The sequence below is a fragment of the Babylonia areolata genome, chromosome 25 (assembly GCF_041734735.1).
Source record: "Babylonia areolata isolate BAREFJ2019XMU chromosome 25, ASM4173473v1, whole genome shotgun sequence".
Classification (NCBI taxonomy): Eukaryota; Metazoa; Mollusca; class Gastropoda; order Neogastropoda; family Buccinidae; genus Babylonia; species Babylonia areolata.
This window is the reverse complement of record NC_134900.1, coordinates 11,382,656-11,397,539: the sequence shown is the minus strand read 5'-3', so window position 1 is coordinate 11,397,539 and position 14,884 is coordinate 11,382,656. Positions and strand designations below refer to the sequence as shown.

The 14,884-nt window shown below is 42.0% G+C and overlaps 1 protein-coding gene across 1 annotated transcript in view; it reads right to left on the bottom strand.

Moving 5' to 3' along the window:
* LOC143299637 (inter-alpha-trypsin inhibitor heavy chain H3-like) overlaps positions 1-14,884 on the bottom strand; it is a 45,052-nt gene that overhangs the window by 9,585 nt on the left and 20,583 nt on the right. The window contains exons 3-9 of the mRNA XM_076612937.1: positions 12,868-12,978; positions 11,475-11,719; positions 9,459-9,622; positions 7,676-7,789; positions 6,125-6,296; positions 5,071-5,357; positions 3,673-4,086 (exon numbers count right to left, since the gene is read on the bottom strand). Coding sequence (XP_076469052.1) covers positions 3,673-4,086; positions 5,071-5,357; positions 6,125-6,296; positions 7,676-7,789; positions 9,459-9,622; positions 11,475-11,719; positions 12,868-12,978 — 1,507 coding nt within the window. The remainder of the gene's footprint in view (positions 1-3,672; positions 4,087-5,070; positions 5,358-6,124; positions 6,297-7,675; positions 7,790-9,458; positions 9,623-11,474; positions 11,720-12,867; positions 12,979-14,884) is intronic.

Below are 14,884 nucleotides of genomic sequence, written 5' to 3'. Positions count from 1 at the left end.
CAAGTCTCAACCCTGCACCTGCATATGCGCCTTATATCACATTGACTATCCATCGAGACAGACATTTTGCTAATGTCACGGGGATGGTCCAGGTTCCAGCTAATGAAGAGGCGTCGTTTGGACGATCGGAAGGGACGCGACCTTTTAAGGTATATGCGCAGGGCCCTGACCGGGCAGAGGAATCTGTCCTCATTGTCATGGGCCAGTATAGAAGAGAGCGGTTTGATGAAAAGAATGGGAGAGGGTGTACTGGGAGTTTGATTTTTGGCAAGAAATTCAGGGAGGAACCTAAGTGAGATGGACCCGTCCGGCTCAAAGGCTATATCCTGTGTGATGCCACTGAGGGCATGAACCTCACTACACCGCCTGCCTGAGGCAAGTGAGACAAGAAAGAGTGTCTTCATGGAGTAGCTTGAAAGGAGCTATAGCAAGGGGTTCGAAGAGGGCCTTGCGGAGGTATTGTAGGACCAGAAAAAGGTCCTAAGAAGGGGTCTGGAGGGATTTACGTGCCTGACTGAGGGAAGCCGCTCAGACCGGTGCCCTGAGCAGGGGGTCATCTGAGAAAGAGGGCCCGCCCAGTTGTCGAAGAGTGGAGCTGATTGCAGCGCGATGGACGTGTACTGCGGAGGCAGAGAGGCCTTTGGAGGAGGAGAGGAAGGCAAGAAAGTTGGCGAGATCCATATTGGATGGGTGTGTGGGATTTGACTGAGCGGGTTGAGCATCAGGACAGCCAGTGGTTCCAGTGTGCAGAGTAAACACCTTGAGTGCCTTTGCGATGTGACCTGCATACAAGGTCAGCTGTGTCATCGGAGGCACCTAGTGCTGACAGAGATTCCCACACAGTAGCCAGGCATGAAGGCTGAGAACCTCTGGGTTTCCGTGGGGAATGCCCGAGTGGGGCTGGACTAGGGAGTGTCTGCCGATGTGAAGGCGGAGTGGGGGAATGTGAGTGAGGTGGAGAAGGTCGGGGAACCATGGCTGTGCTGGCCAGTGTGGTGCGATGAGAATCAAGGTGGCACTCTCCAGCCTTGACTTTCTGAGGACTTTTCCCATGATGGAAAGTGGAAGTGGGGGGAAGGCGTACCCCGAAAGGTTGGACCAGCTGATCGATAGGGCGTCTATGGCCCAGGCCTGCGGGTCTGGGACTGGGGAGACATATGTTGGAATGCAGAAGTTGAATCTTGTGGCGAAGAGATCCACCTGTGGTTTGTGCTAATGGTCCCAGATCGGCTGAAGAGTTGAGCGTGACAGGGTCCACTCCGTTTGGAGCATGGTGTGGGATCTGCTGAGGTAATCTGCTAGAATGTTGAGCTTGCCTGGGACATGTTGTGCTGTCAGGTGGATGCTGTGCTCTTGACACCAGAGGAGGACTGTCTCCCTCTGACAGGCCCTTGACTGAAGGCTGGGGCTCCATGATGGGATAGCCTGCCTAGGCTAGAAACCCCTGGAAGTGTCTCATTGGAAAGACAGTGCTTGAGAAGGAATGCCCATCTGTAACCACAGCAGTGGTTGTGTGTTGAGGCTGAAAGGATTGGGCAGGGAAGACCAAGTGTAGAAATTGCTTTCAAACGCCAATTGTTTGAGACGTCGATGCTGGATCTCTGTTCAAGCAAGGTGATGGGGCGAACTAATGTGCTTGAATGCGGCATCTGCCGTGTCGGTATGAGTGGGCAGAAAGGTAATGAACGGTTCGTTGTGCTTTGTGAGACGCATCCGTCTTCGTCAATATGCCTTTCTCCCGAGTGTATGGGAAAACAATTATTACTCAGGCATTCTGCTACTAGTGAGGAGTGGAAGAGATGGACTAAGGGTGATTGTCTCCTGCCCAGTGGGCAGTTTCTCGGCCCGCTAAAACTTGGAAGGCAAAGATAGACACCCCTTCACAGGCGGGCTGGCTAGGATGTAGGGCCCGTGTGGAGCTGTTGTCACAACCACAGTGGTGCAAACCAAGGGTTGGTGTAGGCAAGGGGGGGAAGAAGGGATGCCTTACAAACTTGGAAGGAACGAAGGGCATGTGTGTCCGGAGTGGCACCTCTAAGTTGGACTGCCTCATCCCTCCTTGTACCAGGTTAGGGCATCTCTAGCCCTGTGGGTGATTGTTGTAGGCAAATGAGTTGGGTTGTCTTGTCCCTCCATGCACCAAGAGAGAACATCCTTAGCCCTGTGGGTGGGAAGGGAGTGTGTGTGTGTCCTTAAGGACCAGCCACTACTGATATGTGAAGGAGCATACATTCGGGTGCGAATGAGGCAGTTTTGTCTGTGAGTGCAGTCGTCCTCCGAAAGCAAGGTAGGGATGAATTTATGAAAATGAATACATATATGTGCAAAGGGATTATAAACTTCCATCAACTCAAGTGATGATGTCAGGAATATGCCACTGACATGACAAGAGATTGAGTCACGAGAAATAAGCGGCTGTATAAGCATACGTGTAGCGTGCACAGATATACCCAAGTAAATGGGTAAGTGTGCATAATCCGTAATGGAAAGGAATCTGTGTATGCACCTATATATAAGAGATGTACATACGCATATGAATAAAGTGCCAGCATGTAGACACAGAGAGATCCGGGTATTGTGAACAGAATGACGCAAATGCAAGTGTGCCTATATTGCTATGTAGGGAATCTCAAGGAACAGATGTCAATGAACAGAGATAGAAATAAAATTGTACATGTTAATATGAAAGTTGTATGAACCTATCCCGTAAGCACACACACATGTATACTGAGGGATAAATATACATCTATAAGTGTAAACAGAAATGTGTATTAATGTAGCAAGATATCATATATATACAGATATCTATATATATATATATTTTTTTATAAATATTTTTTATTATGTTTTATATATATATATATATATATATATATATATATATATATATATATATATATATATATAAGGGATTGTGGCACATTCCACTGGTGCAACTGTGGGTATGGGTAAAGAGACAGAGGAGGTTGACTCGTGCACTGCCGACTGGCAGGGCCAAGAAAACGCGGATTGCATCGAGTGCGTTGGCGGATCAATAAAAATGACATACAAGGCACAGCGTGGGGCAACAAACCTCTAGAAGTCACCAGAGGAGGTGTAGGAGGTGGTGGGTTGGCGTTGTTGAGAGGGCCAGGAGTAGAGGGCCCAGAGTGTCCACGAATCAAATGCGATCGCGCCTTAATTTTAGCGTGATCACCCAATCGAGCTATATAATTATGTGACCTGGTTGGAGACATAATTTGACAAAAAACAAGAACGCCAAAGAATCGATAGACAGACAGAAAATATGAAAAAAAAATTAGCCGTATGAAGAGCACAGGAACAGGAGTCATGATGGCTGCTGGAAAAAGAGGGCGCTAGCCAGCGGGACAAAGGGGAGGTTACCTACTTCTGGGAGGTTATCGGCCGTAGTTAGTTTCGTTTTCTCCGCATAGACGGATAGTAGTTTGCACAGGACAGGAATATCAGACTCCTGCCGGAGTCTGCACTAGTTGGGTCACGGTTAAGTATGTGTAATTAAAAGGGTTATTAATGGAAATCTGACCTTTAAGGAAAGATCCATGGAAGAAAGGACAGAACTAAGATTACAAGCGTTATTTCCCCTTTTTTCTGGAAAATATCCTCAGCACAGAGCACAGCAGTAAAAAAAAGGGTCATCAACGGAAATCTGACCTTCAAGGACAGGTCCACAGCCTTCTGTTTCAGCTCCGCCTTCTTCTGCAGGTCCTCCTCTCCGACCTGCTGTTTGAGAATCTGCTTCAGGGTCAGGTAGGCCCACATCTTCTGCGTGATCTCCGCCAGGTCATCCAAGTCCATCAGCCCTGAGGAGGTCAAGGTTGAGAGGTCAAGGGCGTTGGCTGATGAGGTCAAGGTCAGCCCTCCCTCGACACCCACGGCTTCCATGTTGACAGTCAGCGACTGGGCGGTGGTGTCCAGGAGCTTGCCAGCGATGATGATCTCGGAGCCATTGAAGAAGTTCTTGAAGGAGGACCTGGTGAGGGAGGCAGGGTCCACAGAGTCGTCCAGGTACTTGGCCTGGACTTGGGTCAGCAGCAAAGTGGACACCTCTTTGTAGAAGCCTTGGATCTGTACAGTAATGCATGCATGTATGTATTAGGGGCATCTCTGCTTACATCCATGCGCACACACACACACACAAACACATGCTCAGAGACAAATACCAATTTAAAGGATCTATACTTAATACATGCATGAGTGCATGTGCACAAATCCATGTGCTTGCACGAACACACACACACACATGCTTGAACACATACACAAATTTCAAATATGCAGTTAACTCGCTTAAAAAAAAACCCACACGATCATTCCAACACCACTAATAATGATACAAATGTAATGATGACAATGTCTATGATGATGAAGGAAATGATTACAACAGCTACATCTCTGTAACAATAGCAATCCTGCTACAGAATAAAATGCATATCACGACAAAATCACGACAAAAAGTCTTAAGTGACCGACTGTTATTCAGCATCAATCAAAAGTCTTAAACTGACTCATGCCTTATCTTTGGCTACTGAATACCAGTGCAATGTTTCCACTGAAAGCAGTTCATGCTACCCCCTCGCTATAGTAAAATAGTGATAACTATGATAACTTTCAACAAGTACAGCCACTCACTCTACCATTGCTGTGATCAACAGATCTAAATTCACTATCATATATCTTTTTAATGTTTAATCTTAATGGAAAACAAAAGTGAATACACAACTTATCATCTACTGCTGTGGTCCATTAACTTATTTTCATCCCATGTCACACGACAAACCTATGCATTTAAAAATTTTTTTTTATTAAACTGCAGAAACACAGTCATTTCCATACCCCAGAATTAAAAAGTATTAAAAAAACAAAACAAAACAAACAAACAAAAAAAACACCAAAAGAACCCACAGTGAGAAATTCCATCTTCTTATATCATATTGTAAAAACAAAAATCAGACTAATCATCACATTGTAAAAACAAAAATCAAACTTATCACCTTATCCAGCACCTCCTAAACAAACACACGCACGCACACACGCGCGCGCACACACACATACCTGCAGAGCTGAATCAGAGTCCTCATAGATTCTCCGAGCCAGACCGTTGTTTTGAACGGCAAGCTTCTTCACCAGCGCCCAATCGGCATTCGCCCCAAAGGACAGACCATATATGGGCATTTCCTGGGAGTTGCTGTTGATGGTGTTCCTGAGAATGCGGTCCCTGTTAGTCTCCCCCGTGGTGGGCACGCCATCCGTCAGGAAGATCACCATGTTACTTCCAGCGCTGCCCGCCTGGCCATTCAGGAACCTCAGACCTTCTGTCAGAGCCTGGTTCATGTTGGTTGCTGCACACGGAGAGATGGCAACCATGACAACAGTGGAGGGGATGGAAAGGAAACATCAAGAATTTAGTCATTCAGATCCAACGATAAACTGAGGTCCCGTGTGTAGCATGCAGTTAACTAACGCACGGAAAAAGAAAACCCAGCAACAAGAGAGTAATCCCTGGCAAAATTTTGTTGTGAAAAAAAATCTACTATACTTCTCTGTGTGTGTGTGTGTGTGCATGTGTGTATGTGTGCGTGTGTGCGTGTGAGACAAAAAAATTGAGTTCTTTCCATATATTCCCACTGTAAGTTTACCAAGGACATACACATACACAAATAAATATATACAAAGGAACAATTCAAACAGGTTTATCACAAAGACTCACTTTGTTTACAAACATGAGCTAAAAATGGTATAAAAGCTTTAAGAATATCAAGGTGAACACACACTCACCACATAAGCAAAACGCACACTCCAAAATTTCAAAGGTGTGGATAAAACCCTCCAACCTATGAACTAGGGAAAGCGCGAGCCATGGAAACCATCCCTGTGACCCCAAACAATAATAACTCTTATCAAACGTTATAACTATCATAATTACGGAAGATTTCTAGAGTGCAGGTCCATACGGTACTGCAATGAAACATGTTACTGAATTTTTTTTTCAGTGTTGCTACTAAATCACTTGTGTCATTACATGCATCTTTATCAACTGCCAAGTGTTGTAGTTGATGTTGTTATTTTTGGTTTGCATGACATCTTGTTGCCTTTTGCTCATACACACATCCTGTTGGACGTCGCCGGTTGACGTATTCAAAGGCTTTCTTGATGTTCTTGGCCGTGACGGGGACAAGATTGCCTTTCCAGAATGAGGATCGTGAATTGAACTCCATGATGCCAAATCTGTCTCCCTCCGTCATGTCACTCAGCACGGACCGCATGGCGTCCTTCAGTTGCTGCACACCGTCATAGGTATGGGGAGTTCAGTTCAGTTCAGTTCAGTTACTTTCTAGAAGGCATTTGACATGGTATAGTACATTACGTCAAAACGCTGAGTTGTTATTGCACTCCATGTTTGGTTAAGTATACTTACCATGTCAAACTGACATACACTATCACTTGGAGTCTCTTCCTGCATCAGATACAGTACACGGCAACAAACGACGTAAACATTTGTAAACAGCTTTGCACGTGCAAGGTTTTCTCTCTTTTTATATATATATTTTTTTTCATCTTTAATATTGTATGTATGATTTGTGATATACATGCCAAACATGGACAAATGTTCATGCACAAATCACACACACACACACACAAAATACATACATGAATAATACACAATGTTCATGAAACAGAAAAGCTGGGGTTTTTTTTTAATTGATGCACTTATTTTGAATAAAGAAAAAATCTACATGGTAGTGAATAACTGTCAATATCAAAACAAGTGTAATGACTAAGTAATCAAAAAGTAATTATGCACCTAGCCATGCTGCCAAGGCCACCAGATGCATTCCGAATGTAAGAATAAACCCTTGTTTTACTAGCAAATCACCGTCTTCCCACCGAGAGGCAACCCGAGGCGCGTTTCTTACACACTAGCAAAGCAAGGTTCTTGCGAGAAGATGCGATTCTTTTTTCCACCTCGCAGCAAGAGTGGCTAGGTTCTCGTGAGTCAAGGCGAGGTAGCCTTCAGAGCGACTGCCACCAGGTATGGATAAAATCTACTTCCCTCCCTTGCCACTCGCTACTAACATGCAAGCACGCTTGTGGTTAAGAAACAAAATTTTGGCCATCATGCAGTAATCACTTCTCCCAGGCTTTTTTTTTTTTTTTAAATTAAAAAGATGATTTCCTCGGAGACAACTCTCTTTCAGTAATTAGAACAGAAAATGAAGGAAACAGAATGGTGTTTGTGTGTGTGTGTTGTGTGACTGTAGAACAAGACAATGAGCATCTGATCGCCAATAATGTTTCATGTTTTGGGTAATATGCTACCCATGTCCATATTCACATGCCAAGATTAAATCTTTATAAATTTTTCATCAATTGTGTGTGTGTGTGTGTGTGTGTGTGTGTGTGTGTGGAGGGGGGATGCGTGTGTATGGGCACAAATGAGTAGTGTGTGTGTGTGTGTGTGCGCGCGTATGTATACATGTCTGTGCGCACAAGATATCATGTTAGAATGCAGTGTTTAAGTGTGTGTGTACGCTCACATGTGTATGAATGTGTCTGCATATGTGGGTGTCTCTAAATTTCTGAAACAGAGCATGCTCTTGTCTTTTTTGTCTTTTTTAAAAAATATATTTTCAGTCACTTGTCACCTCCAAACATATACCTGTATTTTCTCGCCTTGCATAGATGTACTGGTGTCCAGAATGAAGAGGACATTTTTAGGCACCGGTTCAGCCACCTCAGGTGAAAAGAAGTGGACAAAGTAGCCATTCACCACCTGAAAGATAAAATAAAAAGTAAATGAAATAAAGTCATCACTTCTTTAAGGAAAAAATCAGCTGAGAAGGAAACCGAGGAGAAAGATCAGAAAGTGAACAGCAAACAGTGTGTGTGTGTGTGTGTGTGTGTGTACATGCATGCATGTATGGGTGAGAGAGAGGGATAGAGTGTGTGTGTGTGTGTTGTGTGTGTCTGTATGTGTTAGCTGACTGGTGTACAAATTAAAGCAGCAATGCATTCACGCGTTTTCACCTGGCATGTAACCCTACTAGCATTCACATACCCTGTAATGTTGACACTAATTTTATGCTAAATGTCTGACATTAATTTTATGCTGAATGTCTATCTCTTGTATCTCTTGTGATTAAGTCTACTTTGGAATGGTATCCTGGGTAATTTTTGTTTTCTGAATGACTCGCACACATGTGGAAGAGAAGAAATAGTGCAAATGTTACTGAAAGTTTACTTTTTTATAACGCAAAAAAAAAAAAAGAAAAAAAAAGAAGAGATTAATATCACTGGAAAATACTGATAAACAAGAGCAGTTTAATAGTATGATTGGATTATGAAGTATTCTATTGAAGATTTTGCTTTCATGACTGACTTACCCCCATCAAACCATATTTAGAAGTCAGAAAACACAAAACACACTTTTAGAAGCTGCTGCTCTTCAATGTAAAAATAAGGTGAGTTTGACTGTCAATCAAAACCAACCAACCAGCCAAACAAAAGTACAAACATGAAACCAGATGATTTTTATCCGCACAACCGCACACAAACACACACACACAATTTATTCTCAACTATGTTTGAACATGATTTACTCACAATGAGGTGCATTACTACAAAGTTTTAAGCAATGCATTGGAACATACATTGATCAGCAACAAGCTAAAGCTTTTGGTGTGCTGAATAACAGCGAACACACACACTGCAAAAAACATCTGCAACAGCAGCAGCCTTTATTGAACACACAAACTGAATGCAATATCACAGGTAGTAATGAAACTGAATTTTTAGAAGTAAAAGAATACATTGCTGAGCTAAAGTGAAAACACGCACACGTGCACGCGCACATGCACAAACACACACACGCATACACAAATGCCCAACTCCTATCTACATAACATTATGCACACACACACACCCACACACAGTATCCCATTAAAAAAGTTTTTTTTTCTCCCACAGCAACTGTAAAGTCAGAAAAGAAAATCACACTGCTGGCAATGTCTTCATTTTTCGTCAAATGTCAATTACTCAGTAACATTCAAATTAAAACTTGCACTCTTCATACTCCATGTTGTCACAGTCACTGGTCCCAAAATCTTGTTTGATATTAGGGGTGCTGCAATGCTGAACACATCACCAACAGTCGGTTTCTGGCGGTCATGGGATAAGGACTTGAGTTTCGACAATGCTCTTCTCTGTTCATTGATGTTTCAAGTTTGGTTAATGTCGACTCTGAAATTTTGAATTTCAACATGAGATAGTTAAATGTTCCTGCATTTTACAAGATTAAAAAAAAAAAAAAAAAAGTTGACGCAAAGCTCCTCTCTGTTGTTAAGTTTGATTAATCTGGACCCTGAAATAAATTTAACAGCAGATAGTTAAATGTTCCTGCATTTAGAAAAAAACTGTTGACATATACTTCAGCACATACGTACCAATAGATCTCCACCACTGAGCGTTCTGTCAACATCATAGCGCACAGTGAAAAGACCAGACAGGCCTGATGTGGACGCCCCGACTTGTTCCTGAGGACTGGGATCATAGCGTATCACAGCACGGTTGATGTCTGGACGGCTCACCACCGCACTGCTATGAGTGGCTGAAAATCAATCCCACGCAGAATGTTTGTGTACATTATCAGTTTCATTCTCATTCTTTTCTGTGTGTGGGTGTGCACATTCTTTACCAGCCTTTCTTTCTTTTCTTTTCTTTTTTTTGGGGGGTGGGGTGGGGGAACGAAAATGATAATTTAAGCTAATACATTTGTGATGACAGAATATGACATATGATATGAACTTTTCACATCACGTGATAGTAATAATCAGCTGTCTCAGTCCATGACTGAACTGATGAAGAATTTTTTTGTTGTTTGTTTTATTTATCTAATAAATATCAGCCGAAGTATCATTTTACACTTTTTTTTTTCAGTTATCACCGACAAAGAAAACTATCCTATGCACACAATAAGTATCTTCTTGCTTTTCTTAATGCTTTTATAATCATCAAATACAAATGTTTTCTCATACACATGAAAGTATCCTTTTCATATATTCTGATTTCACCAAAGACTTAAGGTGAAGAGATTAATCATCAAGATGTTTTCTTACTTCATGTTATCAACAATGAACCATAGAAAATAATATTGTTAGTTCACAGACTAAAGCTAAACTGCTTCTCTCATCAAGCATCATTTACACGATACAATGTCAGATGACAATTTATTTAGACTGATTTCAAGACAATTACTACAAATCACTCACTTGCAATCAACATAGCAAAACCTATTAGTTGAAGCCCCACCAGAACATTCCTAATGTAAAAAAGTCTGGTACAATTTACTTAAGAAAAAAAAGGTGCAGGAAAAAAACATCTGAAATCTGTAATCAATTGATTTTCCAATGTACTGGTTATCATAACCCATCCACAACATAAACATGATAAATATTTCAAAGACCCATCTAAAACACACATGTGAAACAATGTTATCAACAAAGACAAATATTCTATACACAGCAGAAGCATGTTTTTGTCATCATCAAAGACAACTATAATACCAAATACACATTATCAAATGTCTTAAAAAAAAAAGAAAAAAAAAAAGAAGTCTTTTTCCTTTTCTATATTCGCATTTTTTCCTACTTTTATTTCATGTCATTATTTTTCTATTTAGTCGTTTTATTATAGTTTGTTTTTTTTAATATACTATTTTAGTTTATTGATTCATTAATCTAATTACTTATCTATTTATTAAAATACTTTTGTATCTCATTTCATTTCTTTTTACTTTCCCTCAAGGCCTCACTAAGCACATTGCGCTATGCTGCTGGTCAGGCATCAGCTTCGCAGATGTGGTGTAGTGTTTATGGATTTGTCTGAACACAGTGACGCCTCACTGAATAACTGAAACTGAACTGTACCTGCACAAGATGTTATATATATATGTATGTATGTATGTATGTATGTATGTATGTATGTATGTATGTATTTGTATTTCTCTTTATCACAACAAATTTCTCTGAGTGAAAATCAGGCTGCTCCCCAGGGAGAGCACATCACTACACTACAGCGCCACCCATTTTTTAGTATTTTTTCCTGCGTGCAGTTTTATTTGTTTTTCCCATCGAAGTGGATATTTCTACAGAATTTTACCAGGAACAACCCTTTTGTTGCTGTAGGTTCTTTTACGTACGCTAAGTGCATGCTGCACACAGGACCTTGGTTTGTTGCCTCATCCGAATGACTAGCATCCAGACCACCACTCAAGGTCTAGGGGAGGGGGAGAAAATATCGGCGGCTGAGCCGTGATTTGAACCAATGCGCTCAGATTCTCTCGCTTCCTAGGCGGACACGTTATCTCCAGGCCATCACTCCACATATATACATCAATGTTGCTTTTAATCATGGTGACAGATTTCTTGCAAGCATGCTTCTCAACATCTGACAAAACAAACCCGATAAATCCACGGTCGTCAGGTCGTTTCTCAGTGGAGGTACATGCAGGTAGGTGATTTCCCGGTTCTCCTCAATGGCCACCTCAATGCTGAGGTCCTCCACCGCCTGGCCGGGGTTGATGTAAATGACGTGTTCGTACACACCCAGACGTCGCTCCAGAACTTCTTGATAGGTCAGGTTGAAGGTCACTTTCTCTTCTGAGGCAACGTTGATTTCCACCTTGAACTGGTTCGTCTCCCTCGGCCTGAGGAGGTGCATGACAGGACAGAAGGTCTTAATGTTGGCGTCTGTGTGTGTGTGAGTGCTCAGTAACTCTGAGTGTGTGGGTGGGTGTGGGTGTGTAGCACTTCAAATTATCATCCTTGCACTGATGTGATGTGGACATAAATACACATAAATAAAACCAAAATTGTTTTTAAAGATCTCATTGTAATGAATGTTGAAAAAGAGAGAGAGAGAGATAGAGAGAGATGAGGGAGGTGAGGCGGGGTAGGAAGGAAGGGGAGAGAGAGAGAGAGAGAGAGAGAGAGAGAGAGAGAGAGTGAGTGTGTGTGTGTGTGTGTGTGTGTGTGTGTGTGTGTGTGTGAGAGAGAACATGTGCACTCATGTGCCTGTTTAGTGTGTGAGGAAGAAAATATGTGTGCACTTTTTTGTGCTTGATCTAAAAAAAAAAAAAAAAAAAAACAACACCAAAAGCCAAGACCACTTACAGTTCATTATATACACTTCGTCAGACTCACCAACCAATATTCACAGACAAAGAACAGATGTATGTGTGCTTCCAAAAGCATCACACACACACACACACACACACACACACACACACACACACACACACACACAGAAGAATCAATAAAAAAAAAAAAAGAAATAAGAATCCTCTGACCCCGGCTGGGGCATGCATGAAATACACCCATTCTGTGAGAAATACCAAACTTACAAAGTTAACTGAGCATATTCATTTGGTGATTTAACAAACAATAACAAGTCTCAACAATCTGCCTAAAGAAAAGAAAATGTCACATAACAGTCTTCCCCATCTGTATGAATTTTTATACTACACACAAACTGCTTTCAATAATTTTTTTTTTTAAACCAATAGAAAAACTTTGATATATACATACTTTTTTCCCCTGAGATAGCCTCATTCGCAAGGTCATTAAAGTTTGGATATTGCAATTGCAAAATAAAGCTCATCTCCGCTCAAACACATATCAAAGCAATGGCACATGCACACACACACACTCACACACCTGTACCCACTAAAACACACACACATAACAACACAATACCTCACACAAACATAACACATCCCCGACGAGTCCATTCTCCCCAACCAACTTGTAGCACCTAAAACACACACACACACACACACACACACACACTACTCACTTCTGTTTAACCTGGCCAGCAGACTGGCCCCTTTTCTTGGCCTTGTCATACTGTTTCTGTGCCTCCTCTTTCTCCTTCACCTGCCCTGGGTACACCTTACCTCCGATTTCTCTGCAAATAAAACAATAGTCAATGAACATCATGAAAAAAAACGCTGCCCCTCCCACACTTGCCAAAATTTTCCCCTCCTCCACTAGACCTTCAGTGATGGTCTAGATGCTAGACATAGGGGTGAGGCATTGAAAACCAAGATCCAGTGTGTAGCATTCAACTTAACACATGTAAAAAGAACCCACGCAACAAGAGTACACACACACACACCACTCAATCTCCAAACACAGAATGTCAATGGTTCAAACTCCTTCACACAGACTTCCATGGCTTTCCCCTCAAAAATATACCTGATGTCTTATTCACAATCTATTTAATTGATTAATTCTTTCACAATGTTTATTATTTTGTTTCCTCTTTTTTTTTTTTCTAAAACCTTAACCATTTAGATTTTTTTTTTTAAATCACAACCTTACTACCACCATAATAGATTATACAGCAGTGGTTTGTCAGTTAGTTCTAAGCACCTCTGACTTACCAGGTGCACATTAGGTGAAATGATCTATATTTTGTTTACACATGAGGCAAAAATCCTGTTGGCCTGTATCCACAAGCATCCTCGTAAATATTACTGCAATGTTTCAGATAATGCTGTATCACCTTGTTGTCTTTAATATTTTTTTAAAGATGATTTGAGATGTTGCATCTGAACATCTTTGTGGACACTCTCATTCATGCACATACACACCCAAAAATACTGTGCACACACACACACCCACGTACACACACACATACACGCACCCCTCACCCATACACTGTAAATACACACACATACAAGCTTCTTCCCTCCACCACACACACGCACACTCCTCAACTCTCCCACTTAACATGCAAGACCATTGGAACATACTGATGCAGCCTCCCTCCAACTCATCTCAATTTCTGCTCTCCTCCACATACTGTCCCCCACCCCTTCACCCATCCCCTGCCCTTCCCCACTCTCTGCCTCAGCCTCTCTGCAGTCACAGATTGACACACTTAACAAGGAGGAGGGTACTCTCATGTAAATGTTCTTCAACACCCCCATTCCCTCAATGACCCATCTTTCCCTCCCTCTGTCTCTTCACTTCCCTCTAATAACAGGGCTCAACCCCCCACCCCCTCCCCCAAACCCCCTTCCCCCATCTCTCAACTTCCGTTTTTCCCCTTTGGTTTCTCTTCCAACACCCCAGCCCTGAGCAGCTTGACCTTATGGGCGTCAGCCAATAGGTCGTTATACTCCACCCAGCATTATTTCTCTTGCCTAAAAAAAAAGAAGTCATGTCTCATCTGAATGAACACTGTTCAGCATGCAGGTTTGGTTCAGTACATTATGGATCACTTGACTTGTTTTCACCAAAAAATTAATTGATCAGGTAATACATCCCTCTTTGCCTCCCTCTCCCCACTTCCTCCTCCTCTGGCAATCTTCCACACCCGCTCCCCCATCACACAATGTGTATTTGCTTTTTTTCATATGTACATGGTCTATCGCACTTCTGTATACACACACACATGAAATGGTTTAAATGTGTGATGTGTGATGTGTGTGTGTGTGTGTGATAATTCAGGAAAGTATTTTTTGCAGCAGTCAACAACAACATACACACACACACACACAGAGGCTAACAAATGTGCCTATTCCGAAAGTCATGTTTTCCCACCTCGACACGCAAATATACGTACACCCATCACAGGATAAATAATGCACAGCCTGTTCTGAACAGCAAACAGTGTTCAGACAGATATCAGGAAACAGTGTGATAAAATGGAGTGGGTGAAAAGTGTTCTGGGGAAATCCATCTTCGTGGTAGGCCTGAGGCTGCTTGTTTTTGTGATGTGGAAGCCTGCCTAAAAGAGGAAGGTGGCAGAATGGATAAGACACTTATGGTTTTACACAAACCTTGGATGGGCTCTCAAGGCTGGA